This window comes from Battus philenor, unplaced genomic scaffold, assembly GCF_028537555.1.
Source record: "Battus philenor isolate CCGP_79_NKW_IND1 unplaced genomic scaffold, ilBatPhil1.0.hap1 SCAF_23, whole genome shotgun sequence".
NCBI lineage: Eukaryota > Metazoa > Arthropoda > Insecta > Lepidoptera > Papilionidae > Battus > Battus philenor.
This window is the reverse complement of record NW_027181686.1, coordinates 4,161,874-4,174,534: the sequence shown is the minus strand read 5'-3', so window position 1 is coordinate 4,174,534 and position 12,661 is coordinate 4,161,874. Positions and strand designations below refer to the sequence as shown.

Genomic DNA, 12,661 nt, shown 5'->3' with positions numbered 1-12,661 from the left:
GGAAGACTCCTCTCTTGGGAACGCTTAAAACGATCGAAAAGATGGTATCAGTGAGGTTAGTTGAAGAGATTAAAAGAACGACTTTGATGTATAGGAAGCAAAACTTAAAACCTTAAGTAACCTCATCTATGAAACATCGAAGTTTTCCAAAAGGCAAAGTAGGGTGACGAAACTGTCTTAAGAATATCGTCTTTATACACAGACAAATTTTGGCTCCGGAAAGGCTGTGTGCAAAGTCATGAATATAATACACCGTGTATCTATCTGGCATGGTTCAAGCATCTAGGCCGCGATAGCCGTCACATGGTCGGTACACGTAATGCTTTTTAGTACCATATTAAATATGGACGACCTAACGGTAAATATAAAGCAACGAGAATGAAGTAACGCGGTAAAAAATTACGATATGAAATTGAGTGGAAAAAAATATGTGTATCCCGATTTTCCGAGTACGTAAAAACAAATAAAAAAAACCTACAGTGAATTTATTTTTACATTATTAATGATAGATTTGTATGGTCAATTATATAGCGTCAAAATAAATATAGTTTTAGTTGTATAAGGTGAATCGTATGTAGAAAGAAGAAAATTGTAATAAATAATGTGATAAATATGTACATAAACCTGCAAACTTTTAAGTTTAATATGTGACTTCGTTAAATAAGCTAATCTGGTTCGAACATAAGTAATCATTAGGGATCGGGTCACCATAAGAGGAGTTTTACAATCTTCTCTCAAGTTTTAGTCTGTTATCTAGTTCCATCAGACGCCTTGTCAGTGTCGGACTACTTCCTTTTTCTAACATACAGCGTCAAAATAAGTGCCGCCATAAACACAACAACAATAATAATAGTGAATATTGACTTTTATTTTTCTCGTGTTCCCGCGTACTTATAATTAATATTGGAACTGTCCTATATTTGTAAAAATTTTGGACAATCTACCAGTGTCCTGTAGCGGTCGTTTTCGATAGTCACTTTGAGTCGTAACACATTGCACAGGACCCAGAAATCTACTACTTACGACTTGATGTGCGGAATAATTATAACAGCGTTAACCTTAAACTGTGTGAAATATAAAAAAAAACTGGTAGTTTTTCCACGTGTATCTAATTATATTTTTATAAATGTTTATTCATTAGATGGAAAGGAGACTAGGACAGAAACGTTTTAAAAAAAGTCTTATAGTTTAATACAATAATGGGTATAGTTGTAAAACTATTGTCAGATTTGCGCAAAAGACAATGAAATAAATAATTAAAAATTTTGTTTCGTTTTTAATGAATATAAAATAATATATATAAATATACATACATACATACATATATATATATAGAGAGAGAGAGAGAGAGAGAATAATAAAGAAAGTTTAGAATTCTCAGAATCAACTAAAAAAAAGTGTACACATCAGACATTTGAGTGATGTCTTATTTTTTATTTATTTAACTTATTTAAAACAATATAAATAGTATGTATGTGCAGTGTATAGTAATAGTATGTGTACTTAGGAAATATAACAATCTTTTTTTTTACAAAAACATAATATTTTTGGAAAGAAAATAAAACGATATTAACCCAATACATTTTTTGTTATTTGTTATTATTATATATTTTTTGTATGTATTAATATAATAAAATTATATTATTACATACAAAAAAAATTATTATTACCAAAAAAGATTTTTAATTTTTTTTAGTGCTTAATGTTTTAATTTTTTTTATTTTTAGGTAATTTATCGATATCGTCGAAATTTCGTCTGTGCCACGTTGCCCTATAGAAAAACCCTGTATACATCATATATCAATGTAATATTTTAACATTTCAAACGGTTTCTTGTTTGATACGATGTTTTGACACTTATTTTTTTATAAAATATAGCTAAGCGAATATGAACCAGAGTTGATATAGTATAACACTGGCAGCATAGAATGTTAGTAATATAATGACAATAAAAAAATAAAATTGATTTCGTATACCAAAAAATTTCAAGTTACTTTCTCTTACATATTAAAGCGATTTAGCTAAAGCTAAGGAGACAACTACTGTTTGCAGATGTATTAGGGATTCGAAGTCTTATGCTTTATCATCCATGTTGACGTCGTTATGTAAGTTATTTAAGTATTACGAGTTGTTTGTGTTTGATGTAACATAGGCAGCGTTCTTTATCACGCGATATCCAAACAATGATCTCGATCTAAATTTACATAAACCAGACAAGTTAATACGTCTCCACACGTAAACGCACAAACGCTGATTATATTCAAACACCGCATTCAATTACGAGCGAACCATCGTGGAACCGCACGGTTAATTCGATCGTGTGAAACGCCACGTGTTCTTTGCCCTTCTCCCAATTCCAATTTTCCTTTATGTGCTGAGAGGGTGAGGTGGGTCTGATATCGTCAGTTATGAGACATTCCGTCGCGAATGTGTTCGCCTGATACCAAATGAGTTTTATTTTGTTTTACTTCGAATTTCATATTTGTTTTCTAATTTTCACGCAACGATTTTCATTCCACGAATATATACAAGATCATAAACTAGACATGGCCTGTTCTATCGCTCCTCATCACTATTATATAAGCCGTACAGACGTCCACGGCTGGACATATATCTATATGTCCAATAGAACCGGTTGAAAGTGGCCTGCATCCAGCGTCTTCCATCGACCTTAACAATGTTTTTTATGGTTCCCGCTTTTCGGGACCTCTCGCACACCATATCTTATTTTCGAGTATAGGACTTTTTTGTGTTTAATAAATATTTTCACATTTATTTTTATTAGCATTCCCTTCTATCGATCTTATTGTTCATTTTTCTTAATTTCATACTTTGCATTGCTTCTCATCCTTTCCTCGATTACAGTACAGGATTTTTATCACAGTTTATCACAATATTTCTTAATCTAACGATTCAATTTTTATTTCTATCACAGATGTTACATGACATTGATGACATTACACATGATCACATTACATTGTTTTCTTTTGCTTTTTATGTAATTGCTTTATTTTGATACAATAATACTTTATTTTTATTCTTTATGTAACTTTAACAAGATTGCCTGTGCACCTGATATACGAAAGTCCTACGCTTTTCTTATCCGTTCATGGTCTCTTGAAAACCTTAAGACTCCAGGGAATATCTGTTCTGCGTATTATGTGGTCTGCCCACTGCCCACTTCATTTTGCCAATCACACACCTGTACTCGAAAAAATTTCTAACCCATCTACCTTTACCTGCACAACCAATGTGGTCGTCGTACAGCAATTTCAGTTTTTAGATTATGAGAGCTACGTCGATATCTTTAGATCGCAACTGAACTTCTTAGCACTGCTAATCAGAAACAATTCCTGATCAAGAGATATCAAAGCTAATTCTTGATCAGAAATCACTGAGATACGATGGAATATAATGCTAGGTTGACATGAACTACAATAATTAGCGCATATTTTACCTTTTAATATTGATGTTTGATTATTGATGATGCTGTTGATGATTATTGAAGATCTTGTATCGACGGATTAAATTTACAGACATGATACCGCTATTTATGTAGGTATTCCTATATTATATATTGTGAGTATTAAATAAATACAACTTTTAAAAACTGTGTCATGTTTTGTATTGAAATAGATACGTACGTGTCTTGCACAAGATTTTCGTGTTGGTATCAAAGTTTCTTTTCTTCGTATCATTGTCATTATTATCGTTGTAGCCATAAGACGAGCTTAACAAAGTGGTCTATCATCTATATACACTGCTGAAAAGATTCATTTTAAGGAAAAAATTAACTATTTTGAAAGGTATACGTAAGCGATGAATTTATAATTGATTTGAAATTCCTTTTTAAAATATTTATTCATACAGAAATTTAGTTTAGCCAAAGACTCTAAATAAATGTTCGACTATAGAAGCATTGGAAAAGATATTATTTCCATCGTGATGTCAGCCGATAGATGCCCACCGGTAGCCATATGCTTAACCCAAATATCTCCACGATGACTTCTCACCTTGTCTATGTCGTCGTTCTACTGAGTGGTACCTATTTCTTATATAAATTTAACCAATTATTATTTGAATACAAATTAAAGTAATGTTACGTTAAAAATATATTTTAATATTAAAAAAAAAATCTTATGAATATTTTAGGTTGTTACTTCAACTCTAATAAATTTTGTTACTCCGTTTTAATGCTTGTGATTATAAAATTTTCATAGAACCGGAAATACTTTATAAAGTGTTTTAAATGATTAAATTTTTATTTCCTTTTTATTAAGGCAATGGTAGCGTTTAAATTATATATTGATATATATTGATTACGCTTTGCAAGGACAAATTAATAACAGTATTACAATTTTCAAGAATTATTGTATATAATATAGATAGCTGAGTGGTTATTTTTTGCATGTCTGAATGCTATTATTCTAAATAAAATGTTCATGTATCACTTGCGGTGGAGTTCAGAGAATATGTAGATTAATGTTCTCTTACAATGCAATGTCATGTTGAATTATTTTATTTTAAACGTTGAACATAGCTGGACGAAGCTATTCTGTGGATTTTATAGTCGATATTATGACATGAAAATGAAAAAATCATTCCAATGAAAAATTGTGTAAAATGTGACTACTTTTTTGTCGCTTTTCTAGTAACAGGAAACCAGGAACCAGCCAGCCAACCAGCTAGCCAGGAACGTCCAGAAAAGTCCAGTTGCCAGATGCCCATGGAGAGTGCACCAAAGCAAATTTAGAGCTATGCAGCCTTCTGATTCTGAAATAAAAATTGTAACAGCCGAGTAGAGGCTTTCAAGGGAGCTGATTGTAGTGAGATTTAAGCTTTCTGAACTAAATTCGATAAATGCCAACGTGCAAATACCTTTTTTTTACTTAGATGCCATTAGATTCTTTGAAACTAGAAATCTCTATTTATTTGTGAAAAAATCCATTTTAGTTTTTATCACAATTTTTCTTTGAGATTTTATGGAATCGTTTTAAAAAGGAAGTCTTTTTGCTCCATAGGTTAAGTTTTTAGCCATAAAGTTGAAGAAGATGACCGATATTACTGTGCCCGCATCTAGCAAGCTATCACGAACTTTTTTTGAATCGTTGTTTTGCCACTGGGTAAAAGATAAACTATTCCTTTTTTCATCAGAACTCGGGATGTTTGTAAGTATGACGTTTGTTTTATGTTATAACATAACTAATTCGTTGCTATTGTTTCCATATTACTAGTTTCAAATATTCGACATGATAAGATAGAAAATTCCATAAAAAGTCTACCGAACTTTACGTTCTTTCTATATTTGTTAAGTTTTATAAATAATAAGATATAAACGCCTAGGCTTTTATTATTTTAAAATAATACACATAGTTCTAGTAGCTAAAATGTTTCGACTAAACTGGTCTCATGTAATAAGACGTCTAGGTAGATATCACTCTGGTTCCGATATTTAGAACTAAATAATGATGCCTATATTTAAGGATTCTTGTACGTGGATAATGAGTCTTTATAGAAAAACTTGTAGTACACTTTTGTAACAAAAATTTAAGATTAAAGTACACAGTGGTTTATATAAAGTTTTGTTTAGAAATATTGTACTAGCGACAAAATACAAAATTGACAAACTTCAGGCTAAGTTTCTGTGATATTTAGACTTCAAGACTAGACAATTTTCAGATATAATCACCTGACTACCGCTGCAAAAGATATAATTTTATGTCTTTGGCACGGCTGGCTGGCATCCGCCTGTACTCCAAAGGGAAATATTTCTTTTTCGCAAGCGTTGCAAAACCGCACGATTGTCTGTCCAGAATTGTTTGGAAGCATTTATCTCTACTCCGATTTCTAAAGTAGTTTAAGAAAGCGTCCGTTATTATTATACTATTAATATCAATGAATTTTAGGCAAGGTTCAATTTGTTTGAGCAGTACATTTAACAATCTGTCATTCCATCTGGATGTTGACTTGTTTTTAAGAATATTAAATATATAGAAAAAAATTCTGTGCAATGAATACTTTGTTAGCACGGTCAGATAAGAATGTCCGACAGGCATTCTGTCTTTGCTATGAGGAAAGTTTAATAAAATCTATCAAAAACGCTCTATAAAAGTATTCCGATTTTTCTTTTTTAATGTTACTATAATCTTTAAATCAATTTATATTTCCATAGTTATCTGTGAAATCCTGTTATTAACGAAAAAATTTCATTTTATTCTTTGTCTTATCTAAACATGCCAAATTATAATAAGTCGGTAAGCTTTTATTAACCATTAAATTAATAATCACTAATAATAAACAAAGACTGCGTTCATATGGGATAAAATTGTTGTTCGAACACATTCTCTTGTTCTTAAGTTAATTGTTTCTGGTTACCTTGGCCTGTTTTTGAGCTGATATCGGTTATTATAATTAAAATTTTTATTACGCCACGCTACAAAGGAAACATTGACTAAGGATTATTTCTTAAACATTTGTAAACATATGAAATTAAGAAAAAAAATTGAGTAACAAACAAAAGTAGCTGTGTATATATAGTGTCACGTATTTTTAAATTTAATGGTAACTGTTTATGCACACGTCAGTCAACTGCTTCTGCCATCCGCCATTTGTTAATAAATGCGCGATTAAAAAAAAAAAAAAAACAAAAATGAACTTCTTCGGCGAATACTATATAATCTTGTTATCACTCGTTGTTTTTAATTATCTTTGTGTTATCACACGAAATTTGATGTTCACTACTTTGCCACTCCGAAAAATTAATTTCTTTTTCCTAAATTTATATGTCTTCTAAATCTAAATTTTATTTTATAATTTACGGATTCATACTTCCTACAACATCCAGCAAAACGTCTATTTTGTTTTCGCCTGAAAATTAAATTTCATGGGATCTCGAAATTCAATTTTATGAGCCTAATAATTTTGATAGCTGCATCGCGCTGCAGCTGTTGATATTTTTTACATCTTTGGTTCCCACATGAACCACACAAACCTAGAGCAGTCTGCGGTTCACGACATGTGATATTTAAAAATATATCGTAAATATTAGTAGATCGAATTGAAAATGAGTTTCAGCGAAAATCTCTAATAATTGGAGATGAAATAAAATGAAATAACCAAATAAATCGAATAGAGTTTATTCTTACAGACAATTCCATTATATTTGTTATTACCTAAATACAGACAGACAACATTGTGCACTGGATATTAACACTTAAATCGGCGCACATACTAATATATTCTGTTGAAAGAAATCATTCATCATGCATAACCGCACGAAACGTCTTATTTACAAATGGAATCACAATAAAATTTAACTACGTGTCTCCAAAAATGTAATTATTAAATAAGGTTTACTTTTATTTTTCCAAAATATAAAAATGTTACAAATGAAATTGATCACTCCAAAATAATATTTAAGATATATAAGTACTTAATTTTTAAAAAAGGAAAAATAGGAAAACGGGCCAAAATAGATAAAAAAATATTAAATAAAATTAAAAGTCACTTTTTCAATATTTATTTAATACAACGCTACTTTTAACATTTATTTGCTAATTATGATTTCAATAAGCAAGTTCGTGCCTGAAACGTCATAGAAAAATTAAAAACTATGTATGTTCTTTTTTCGAAACTTGTCAGAAAATTAAAAACGTGGTGATTACAATGTTGTCAACTTTACTCTCATCTAAAAAAACATTTACTTTTTTAATTTCCCTCGTAATGTAAATACAGACGTAAAAGATTTTAAACTAAACGTTAAAAAGTTATTGCGTATTGTACCACAAATTATATAAAAAGAAAAAAGCGATTGATGTATTTTGTTATCGACTATGCCTTGATATTTATAGTAATAATATAGTATACATCTATATATTATACATTTATTTCCCCTCTATATACAAATTACCTCACTTTAGGAGACCGACCTGTATCCAAAGATGTTTACAGGCTATATTCTATTTACAAAACATATATACAACAATAAAACCTTTTCAAGACTTTTTCATACCACTTACATAAAACCTTATCTCAAAAGGTGCTAATTAGAAATTAACAATAAATACATAAAATGCGTTACACATCTATCTTAAAATAGGAACCAAAACAGTAATTCTACATGTAAATAAATTATTTTAAATGAATTCTAGCTGACGGAAAGAATACTATTTCTGTACACTATACACGTGAAGAGAATACAAAAAAATTATTTTATAATGAAATTCTTTAACTACTAATATTACACATACATCAATTAAGAATATTATTAACACAAATATAAATTTTATTAAATTCGACACAGAAAAATGCACTTTCGGAAATTATGAGATTAAATTTTTGTTGATTTGTTGAAGTCCGGAATGATTTTAAGTACACACTGCACCACTGATAGATGACAAAAAATAAAACATCGCAACACAAAACACTGCGTTCGAAATTTAAAATTTGTTAAAACGTCTCTTTCGTTTAGATAAGAACACCGTTAGAAAAGTCCACTTTGTATACCGTTGAGCCGCATCAGTCGTGGAAGTCTCGCGGCTCCGGCTTCAGCTACCAGACGAGACCCTCGGGGTGCAGGGGAGGCGGGGCGTCACCGAAAGTAAACTCGGGCGACGAGGGCCGCGGGAGAACCAGGTGCTCCGGCGGTGGGAACTGTTCGGGGAACTCGCCGCCTGGCAGCGACTCCATACCGCCTGCGAAACGACCTGCTCCCGTTACTACGCGTTTAAATTTAAACTCAAAATATATTTTTATTCAAGTAAGCATTTAAGCGCACTAATGTATCGTCAACTATTTTAACATTATAAATAGTAAGCTACCAGCGGCTGGAAATGCTGATTTGCTGGGAAGAGCCGGCTTGAAACTCAACAATTACTCTATTTAAATGAAATTCTTATCAGGCTCATTGGCTTTTATAGTTGAAGAGGCAGAGCTCAGGACACTTCATCATCATCTCAGCCGATACAAATGTCAACCTAAAAAGTAACTTTCCTGGGGAGCCTTAACTTAGAATGTTATTTAGATCACATTATACGAATAGAAAGTACACAAGCTAACAATAGCTTTCAAAGAGATACAAGTTAAGTGTACCAACCTGGCTGGTTGAATGGCATTGCTGGTGGCGGGTGGAAGAATGGTGCATCATGGTGGAACGGCGGGCCATAGCCAAACTCGAACTTGCCATCTGCTGTCGCGAAGTAAGGAAACCCCGGTGGGCCCTCTTCCAGCCCCCCTGGTGAGAGGTTCATCGGGAATCCCCGCATCTTGCGCGAAGATCCGAAGAACGGACCTCTGCCCATTGAGGTTAGTTGTTTCAGCCGACGCTCCTTTGATCGCTTGTTTTGGAACCAGACCTGTGTAAAAAATGTGTAACTTGAGTATTTATATAATTCTATCGGTTTATGAAACAAAAACACAAATATTGATTCTTTTATTGGCTATGCTAAGCAACTCTAAAAATTCAAGACATTTATATAATGTACTGAGAAGAGTCCACAACAAATTCCTACACAAAAAAATTAATTTTCTTTTTATATATTTATATTTATATGAAATCTAAATTTTATTTTATAATTTACAGGTTCATATTACCATACTTTCTCAAACATGAAATTAAAACCAACAAAACGTCTATTTTGCTCTCGCCTGAAAATTAAATTCTATGGAATTTCGAAATTCAATTCTATGAGCAATTTGTCTAATAATTTTGATAGCTGCAACGCGCTGCATCTGTTGATATTGTTTACATCTTTGGTTCGGCCATGAACCACATAAACCTAGAGCAGTCTGCGGTTCACGACATGTGACATCTTAGATACTGCGTAGATTTTTATCAATCGAATCAGAAATGAGAAAATCCGTAGACGAACGAAAGTAGCAGACATAGCCTGGCGGATTTGCTAGTTGAAGTGGCAGCGGGCAGACCTCATAGAGCGCAGAATAAACAGCCGTTGGCGCCTTAAGATTCTAGAGTAGTGGTCACGTACCGGCTAGCGTAGCGTAGTACCCCACAAAGTAAAGAGACGAGGTTATTAAGACACAAAAATCCTTAATACTAAAATAAAAGAGGTTTTATTATTTAAAAAAACTTATACACTAGAGTTTATTTTTGAAATCCGTTAACTGGTCTTTTGAGGAGACGCAGAAACCAGTTTTGAAGTAGACTAAAGATCTACTATAGTAAAAAAGAAACTAGTCTGAGTTCGCTGTGGACTCTTTTAATATCAGAAAGCATATGGAACCCCAGCAGCTTTAACTTCGAGTATGCCACTATAGGGGAGTTCAATTTCATTCTAGTTTATTTTAAATAAGGTTTTACTTGCATTTTTCTCATGGGTTAACCAGTCTCTATAAATGATCCAACCTATGTGTAAACCATTATGAATAAATGAAAAAATTCAAATTTAAAATTTTATAATTCACCAAATAAAGTACATAGATCGCAGTACGCTTGAGAAAGCAATTTCTCGTTAACGATAAACATTTATTTTGAATTTCTAGACCGCGTGGACTATAAAATGTCTAGAACATGCAACATGGTCGGTACCTTTAAAAGAGACAATGAATTTCTGTAGCACCTAATCGAATGAGGTTATAAAAAGAAGGTCGTACGTATCTATATAGTGCGGCAATCGTAACCGCACAATAAAACCGAATGAGAGCTCCGTAAAAGTAACACAACGTCGGGCATTGGGAAATCGCGTCACTTTGTCGGTGCAAAGTTTTATATTGCATTTACTCCGCCGCCCGAGTTTTGCGGTCGCTGAAAGAGTGTGTTTGCACGTCGCGTATTGGTTTATATTTCGCACTTACATTGTAATTGTATTTGGACCGCGACGGCAATGAAATATCACAAGTGTTTCACATTGCAACGCGCCGTGTCCTTTTCCTTTCTAAAACTACTAATTTTTAAATTGTTAGATTGATTTTTATCAGATATGGTACCACTCCGACCATGTTATGTTTAAATTTTCGATCAATAGAATATTCAATATTATTCAATATATAATGAAAAAGAATTAGTAATCAGTATTTTAACGAAAACATTTCATAATTAATGCAAGGTGTGGCAATCTATCTAAAATATAAGAGATTTATAACTATGTCCTGACTTAACAGAATATCTCAGGAACCAGAAAACTTGAAATTTGTTAGGAACTTTTACCATTTAGGAACATTTAGGAATATCTAGCAAAATGATTATCTAAGAAAGGATTACATGAAACACTACCTTCAAGAGAGTTGTGGTGGCGTTCATTAAAAAAATGCATGTTTTCTAACTATTGCTCTTATGGTTATAAAACTTAGCCAGAATATTTTTTCGCATGTTGGAAATCTCTAAGAAAGGAATTTACGCCCACAAAAGCTGGAACGGGGCACGCATAGCGCAACACAGCGTGTAATATATCTAACAATTATTTTTTTGTTATTTATTTAAAAACTTAAAAAACGCAGTATTTTAGCTACCACAGAAAACCGTTAAAATTTTAAAATGTTAAAGTGTTCGAATTTTAAAAACACGCGAAAAAAAATTCCGGAGCGTCAAAATTAATAACACGTAAATACATGTACGACCGTGACATTAAGAAGCGCCGACGGTAATGGTTTCTAGGCGTACTCTGCGCGTATTGAAAATAACAACCGAAAAACACGCGAATTCGCTTTAAAATTCTACACCGAAACCGCTTTTCATCCTATAGTAATCTCGTCTTTTTTCATGGTGGAAGCTTCGCCAATCTGAAGGAACGGAGGTAATAAGCATGGAGTATTTTCCATGTCGGGCAATTTGAAAATGGCACAATTATAAAATCATATTCAGACGGTCGTTACGTTCACGGCGCGTTAGGGCGGCGTCGCGTGCGCCTGCGCAGCTAATCTGAGAGCTTTAACGACCGCGCGTTATCCCATCTCGTGTGGCAGCGCCATTATTATCCGGGGACAATGCTTCGACAGTGACACGCTATTGAAAAACTGCACTTACAGTGGCGGAATTTGTGTCATTGTCGAATGTGTTTTGAACAGTATATAAGCTAAATACGTGCCAATAATTTGAAACAAACTAATTTTTCTGGTATGGATATTTTGTGGATACCTCACCACTAAATGCAACGACATATTCAAGGTCGCGGGAAGTTGCTGTTTGGGGGAGGCCTAAATCTCGCAGTACAGTTGTCTATCGGATGATTTTACGATAATGATAATTATTTATGTATATACGTACTACGACAAGCCATAAATATGACAAAACAATTTTTTTTTTTCAATTTTTCTATTTCTTCTATCTTGGATTGTTTATCCCTTCAAAATCACAGTAAGTTCACCTATTTAAAATATTTCAAACGCGGTCTGATCCATACTTTTTCATTTATTCACCTACCCGCAATATACACAAAAGCTAAATAAACAATTATTGAAAATCTTGATTTCTGTATTAGTTACAATGCTGATCGTTGATCTAATACAGGAGCAAATTTTTGGACAGAATCCATGGCTATCTTTTCGAACCTGTAAGGTAAGCGAATATGGATTAATACAGGCGAGTTCATACAAGACCATTTTATTTATTAATTGTTTTCATGAATGACCAATATTTATAATAATTACGCAAATTACTTTTCAAATGTACAATAATTTTTTTAAATATTTATTTAATAGTGTTGTT

At 32.5% G+C, this 12,661-nt stretch overlaps 1 protein-coding gene across 3 annotated transcripts in view; it reads right to left on the bottom strand.

The window, feature by feature from the left end:
* Positions 1–7,653: 7,653 nt before the first annotated feature.
* Positions 7,654–12,661, bottom strand: part of Lim1 (LIM homeobox 1) — an 81,552-nt gene continuing 76,544 nt past the window's right edge. For 2 of the 3 annotated variants that reach the window (XM_068767511.1, XM_068767513.1), the window contains exons 6-7: positions 9,095–9,353; positions 7,654–8,705 (exon numbers count right to left, since the gene is read on the bottom strand). In XM_068767511.1, the coding sequence (XP_068623612.1) occupies positions 8,551–8,705; positions 9,095–9,353 (414 nt within the window). In that variant the 3' untranslated portion in view covers positions 7,654–8,550. The remainder of the gene's footprint in view (positions 8,706–9,094; positions 9,354–12,661) is intronic. The other variant, XM_068767512.1, reaches the window with a different exon arrangement.